Here is a 6700-nt window from a genome sequence, read left to right as displayed (position 1 = left end):
AGCTCTTTCCTCTATTTCCCTTGATTTTCCTCCTGTCCCACTATCATGCTCAGTCCCCACCAGGATTTCAGCACTTCCTCTTTGTTACATTCCCCTTTTGAAACTATAACTCTTTATGGAGCAGCTGGTGGTCTTGAACCGCTGACCTTGCAGTTAGCATCCAAGTAAATAACCCATTACACCACTTTCAGCCTCAGGGTAGGGTATTGGAAAATAGCAACTTCTTTCCCATTAAGAAAGGCTTTCTGGAAGAAATAAGTTGTTGCTGGTGTTAACTGGGAACCTAGAATAGAAAGAACCCAGTTCCCAAACCTTCATATCAAGTCTCCATTGGAAAGGATGGGAGAAGGTTTAATTGCTTTGTGATCTTTCCTGGGTCTAAGCACATAGATGTCTCTCTATGAATAGGTAGAATTCCACTTACTCAATTGTAGCTAATTCCCCAGTTAGCAAGTCTGACTCACTGATGGATGATCTCGAAGGGTATTTCCCACCACTGAGATGTCAGTTCTTGTGCTGTGGTGGCTGCACCTTGCCATAATGCTGTGAGCTCTGACACTGGTATTTCAAACACCATCAGGGTCACCCATGGTGGACAGGGTTCAGTGGAGCTTCCTGACTGACTCAAACTAGAAAGAAATAGTACACTTCTGAGAAAGCTATCCACTGAAAATGTTTTGAATAGCACATTGTCTGATATCGTGCCAGAAGATGAGGCCCTCGGGCACTCACAGACTTTAGTCCACTTTAAGGATGTAGATCAAGTGAAGCAAGTGGAACCTTCCACTGTGGATGTTACACGACTAATGAGAACACAGAGCTGCAACACCCATAAAAAGCAAGGACACAGCTCCCTGCCATTGACTCAGTGCTGACTCAGATTGCTCACTTGGAAACCTTGTGGGTTTCCAAAATGATAACTGTCATGGGAGTAGAAAGTCCAGTCTTTCTGCCGAAGAGCTGCTGGCGGTTTCCAACTGCCAACCATGTGGACCACAGCTCAATTTGGACCCTCTACATCTTCAACCTGGGGGTCATAACCCCTTTGGGGTTCAAACGACCCTTTCACAGAGGTCATCTGATTCATAACAGTAGCAAAATGACAGTTAGGAAGTAGCAACAAAAATAATTTTATGGTTGGGGGGCTGTCACCATAACATGAGGAACTGTATGAAAGGGTCGTGGCATTAGGAAGGTTGAGAACCACTGTTCTACATCATCGGTGCTCCCTGCAAGCATCCATAGGTAGTCAATGTGAAATGCACATGTATGAATGTGGGGAAAAGTACAAGTCATCAAAAAGTAAATGGAACATACAAAAATACAATGTATAAAAATACATTCATCTCCCTAGTCACTAGGGAGATGCAATGGAGTAGTATTGGCCATTTTGAATCAGTGCATATGGTCTGCTGTGCTAGAAATGACAAATGACAAGGAATAGTGTCACGTTCCTTATCAAAATGAACATCCCAAGGTCACTCTTAAAGTGCAGTGCTGTGTTTCCACACAATTAAAAGGAAGACAATTTAACACAATGTTATTTCATGTTTTAGCACCAATCACTGATGCCAAAGATTAGAATATTGAAGGTTTTTAACAGATCCAGCAGTCAAAAATATATTGGTAATTACCATTGATTGAAATGTGAAAGTTGGTAACAAAACAAAACAAAAACCAGCAGTTGGAAAATATAGCCGGGGTGGCAAAAAGACCTCCAGCGATTGCATGATGGAATTGGGTAAGACTACCTAATTATTTATTGCAAATAACTTTTTTTCAGCAACACAAATAATGATTATACACATGGGCTTTTCCACAGATTATACAGGAATCATATTGATAACATTTGTGGAAATCAATGATGGAGAATTTCAGTATCATTAGTCAGAACAAGGCCAAGGGCCAGCTGTGGAACAGGTCATCAATTGCTCATATATAAGCACAGGTTGAAACTGAAGGAAATTCAAACAAGTGTATGAGGGCCACAATATGCCCTTGAGCATATTCCACCACAATTTACAGACCAATCCGAATAAGAGACTGGACACATTGACCATCGAGGCCAAAGATCAAAGGAGTTTTGAGATCACATGAAGAACAGCATACACGAGGAAAGTAAAATGTTATTAAAGAGACAGGAAAGAAAAGGCCAAAGTGGATGTCAAAAGAGACTCTGACAATTACTGTTGAGCGTAGCACAGCTAAAGTATAAGGAAGAAAAGATGTTGCAAAAGAGCTGAACAGAAGATTTCAAAGGGCCAATCCAGAAGACAGAGTATTATAATAAAATATGCAAAGGCCTGGAGTTGGAAAATCTGCAGGATAGAAACACACTCAGCACCACCCATGCTGAAAGAACTGAAGAAAAACGCTGAGCCTCAAATCACAACACTGACAGGTTCTTTCGGTTAGCAAACTATTGGACAGTGCAGGGAAAAATTTACAAAAGATGGAAGAAATATGAGTCACTGTACCACAAAGATTCGGCAAACACCATGTCTTTTCATGATCAGTGGTAGGGAAGGAAGAAGTCCCAGCTGTACTCGCACTGGTGAAAAGCAAGGCTCCAGGAGTTGACAGAAACCTAAGGGAAGATTGAACACACCGATCTCCCGCTAGAGGTGTCAACTCATCCGTGCAAGTAAACCTGGAAAACCGAAAGGAAGAGAGTCACACTTGTGCCCATTCTAAAGAAAGGTGACCCATTACCAACTACTTTGAAAGGCATGCTATTTTTGAGCTCTGGTTATAGTAGGAGAAAAATGTGAGACAAAACTCCAAATCATAAAAGGGATCAAGTGTACTGGCTGGATAGACTGGTAGGTCCTCCAAAGCTATGGCCCTTTAGCCAACTTTCAGGCCTGGAACTAAACTCACCCATGTGTTAGAATAGTAGCTGTTTAAGATCAAAAGGTAGCAATCACCAAAGGAAAAAGTTTAGACTGTAAAGAGGAACACAAACAAGAAACAGGGAGGAAGCCAAACAAGCAATGATGTACTGAGGTCACTGAAGGGAGGTGTTGAAACATACTTATGAAAATGTACATTGATCTGCACTGCAAACCTTGACCTAATTCCCAAGAAAGAGATTTTAGAAATTGGTGGTAGGTGTGTGTGTGTGTGTGTTTTCCAACAGAATGCAGAAATTACCAAACACCATTACTAGTAACACACGTAAGTAAATTAGAAAACTGTTAGAGCAGTACGTTTACAGGCAACAGCCAGAGATTCAAGCTGTATCCAGAAGAGGCTGTGGAAGGAAGGATATCATTGCTGTTGTTCGTTTTCTAAGTAAATGTATCCAAATATATGGATCATGAGTTATAGATAACATTGTGAGGAATAAGAATTCCAGAATACTTCATTGTGCTCATGCATAATCTATATAGAACAAGGGCAGCTATTTGAACGGAACAGAAGGGTATCTGTAAACTGAGTAAATAATCTAAGAAGCAGAACCCCACGAAGAAAGATGCAGCGTCAGGATTGGAGGCCACTAAGCAGGCTGCAATCACCAAAAAAGGTTCAAATTCCCTGGGAAACAAAGTCATAGACATGGTGTGGGGAAAGTAGACAAGCATTACAGGGGTAATCTGAAGATAGCCACATATTTAAATTATTTCAACATGAACCTCAGCAAATGTTTGTCAGTAAATTTCTTGGAAAACCAATAGCTTAAGTAGGCACTTTACTGTATGACCAGATCAATACCAGGCTGGCTTCTAGCAGCAAGTGACCTTGATTCTCCCCCATCCGTGCAGAGCTGACCAGAGCTAGTTGAAACAACCAGCAGCAAGTGACCTTGAATCTCCCACACACACCTGCAGAGCTGACCAGAGCTGGCTAATGGCCCGCTTTATTGTCGACCTGTTGCTCTGCACCCTGCACGGCCCATTTGGCTCACTGCCTGCTTTGTTCTCGGTGCGCCACTCTGCACCCGGCACAAATACACCGGGAACCAGGAAGACACCTTACATTCCAGAAACCCAAACATACCTGTATCTCCCAATCCCTGACTACTTTACCTTATATGGACTCAAGACAGCCCAGTCACTTGTTCCCTGGCCATATAAGCACCACCCCTGTAGCCTGGGGCGCAACTCCCTCAGCACGGACACTGTGGACCCTGGGACTTCACCCAGGCTGGGTTTTTCTCCCCAATAAAGTCTGTTTGCTCTAATAAAATTGATTTGGTCTCTGGCACCTCTCGACTACCTTACATTTACCTTCCACCAGTCTCCTGGCTGAAGCCAGCAACAGGGCCATCCCCATGTCTGCAGTGGGGTTGGAGACTGCCTCTGGTGTGTTGGCCACTTTCACACCAAAGCGATCAATGAGCTTCAAGTCCAGGTGATCCAAACCTACTCCTCCATTGGCAATGATCTTCAAGGAGGGCAGGCTCTGCAGCAGCTCCTGGTTGATGGCTGGCTGTCCGGCCCATATGTAGACAGCTTGGATGGTTTGGCTGAACTGTGCTTTATTTTCCAAAAATTCCTGCATGGTAATGAGATTAAAGTGTTTCTGCAGATATCCAACATGATCCTCACATATACTAAGCGGTCCTTCAAATCCAGATACCAAAACCACAGGTAGTTCTTGATCTCCCATGACCTGTGGAAAGAAGGAATATGATTTCTGCAGAGAAAAAAGGCAGAGTTTTGAACCCGTTCATTCCAGCTTGAGCTGCTGCTGAGAATTTGCATTTCCACTCCAGAATCTATCCAAGATCCCCAGGGATTCCTACAGTTTGAGGATCATGTTGAGCTGTAGTTTCCAATTCAGTTTATCTGGGAGAGAAATGCAAATTCTGAGCAGGGGTAGAACCAGAAGGAACCAGTTTCAAACCTTGCTTTAAGAGACTAGCCACATGTTCTACTAGTCATCTGATTTCTTCTGAGATTGGAGTTCTTTTTATGTCTGCACAAATTCCTATGAATTCTGAAAGGCAAGGCATCTAGGACTTTGACTGAACAAAGTTCCTTTTCATTGCACCCACTCACCTCTGTCTCTAATTTCACTACCCATGGGTGGCCCAGCATCTGCCTCTGGTATGCAGGCATGTGTGCCCTAGAGTGTGGGATGAAGGTCTGGGGAGTCATTCTAAGATTTGGCCAAGAAAAGATTGGCTCTTTCTTGGATCCTCCCCCTTGGGTCGCCTGCTCTGGGCAGGTAGCTGTCATGCTGTGAGGCAGCCCTGGGCAGAGACTCAAACATAAGCCAGGAAACAGATCTGCCCCTGAGTGGAGTGGCACCTTCAGGGGTCACAGCCCGAGATCCTGAGTCTGAGGAAAGCAGCTAAGCCGCTTCCAGATTCCTGGCCCCCAGAAATGGAGAACAAATGTCTGTGTTTCCAGCCAGTAAATTTTAGTTATTGGGCTAACATTTTGGCAATAGTTTGTGCCACACCATTCATTCACCAGATTGTGTAACTGAAAAAAACATTGCTGCTGTCAAATGAATTTTTATGTCAACTCATTTATGTCAAATGCATTTTATGTTCCTAATTGAAAATGAGATGTTTCATGTAGTATATTTTTCCTCTCAAAAGCCCTGGTCGAGCAGTGGTTACGTGTTGGGTTACTAACACAAGGTCAGTCATTTGAAACCACTAATTGCTCTGCAGGAGAAAGATGAGGCTTTCTGCACCTGTGAAGATCTGCTCTGGGACCCATAGGATACGTCTACTCTGTCCTGTGGGTTGCTATGAGTTGAGGTAGTGAGTTTCTTAGTTGATTCTGCCTGTAAAAAGAAAAACTGGTTTTCCAGGTTTTGAGGCTAATAAATGCATTTTCTTTTTTTCTGGGGATAGCAAAGTTAAAAACATTTAATTGTTCAAGAGTAAAAGAATAATCGTTTTAAGAAATCTTGTATTTACTTTCTGAACTTTGAATAAAAGATAAGATGGTGTTATTTACAAGGACAGGGAAAGGCACCTAACCAGTCTAACTGATTTAAAACCGCACAGCTTAAAACAAACAACAACACCGCCCCCCACCCCACGCAAAAAAAAAAACAAAACAAACCCACAGCTGACTCATAGCCATTCCCCAGTGGGTTTCCCAGACTAACTGTTTTGGGGAGTAGAAAGCCCAGTCTTTCTCCAGAGGAGCTGCTGGTGGTTTCGAACAGCTGACCATGCAAACCTCAGCCCAAGATGTAATCACTACACTACCAGGGCTCCTATGTCTAACTAATGAGTCACCACATACCAGAAACGGGATACTGGAAGCCATGAACCTGACCATCAGAACCTTGCCAAGTGAGGACATTGCTGGGTGCCAGCCAACCAGGGACCAGCGCTGGTTTTTAACAACCCCAGACCTGAGCTCAAGGGCCCTGCAAGATGTAAGCCCACATGGAAGAAGCACACCAGCCTGTGCAATCACGATCACAAGGTGTCAAAGGGATCAGGTATCAGGCATCATCAGAACAAAAAAAATCATATCATTGTGAATGAGGGGGGATATGGGGAGAGGTCAGATGTACAGGCATTCCCTCCCCTGAAGGCAATCAGTTGCCAGACTGCTGTCTCATTCCACCATGGGTGGGCCTGCTCCCTGCCTTTGGGGACAATGGACAGGCTCCTGTAGGAGGGGTTTGCACCCTACTGATAATGGTTCCTATGGAGACCCAGAGACCACCCCCTAGACCACCCTCTCATTGCTGTGTAACCTATAGTGCAGCTCCTCCCTGCGAC

The 6700-nt window shown here is 43.8% G+C and overlaps 1 protein-coding gene across 1 annotated transcript in view; it reads right to left on the bottom strand.

Annotated features, from left to right (window-relative positions):
* Positions 1-6700, bottom strand: part of LOC101663889 (glyoxylate/hydroxypyruvate reductase B-like) — a 35622-nt gene that overhangs the window by 22695 nt on the left and 6227 nt on the right. The window contains exon 2 of the mRNA XM_004715928.2: positions 4230-4614. Coding sequence (XP_004715985.1) covers positions 4230-4611 — 382 coding nt within the window. The 5' untranslated portion in view covers positions 4612-4614. The remainder of the gene's footprint in view (positions 1-4229; positions 4615-6700) is intronic.

This window comes from Echinops telfairi, unplaced genomic scaffold, assembly GCF_000313985.2.
Source record: "Echinops telfairi isolate 266 unplaced genomic scaffold, ASM31398v2 ScPeMD7_7400;HRSCAF=8409, whole genome shotgun sequence".
Classification (NCBI taxonomy): domain Eukaryota; kingdom Metazoa; phylum Chordata; class Mammalia; order Afrosoricida; family Tenrecidae; genus Echinops; species Echinops telfairi.
Note: the sequence above shows the minus strand (reverse complement) of the source record. Positions and strands in the feature narration are given on the sequence as shown.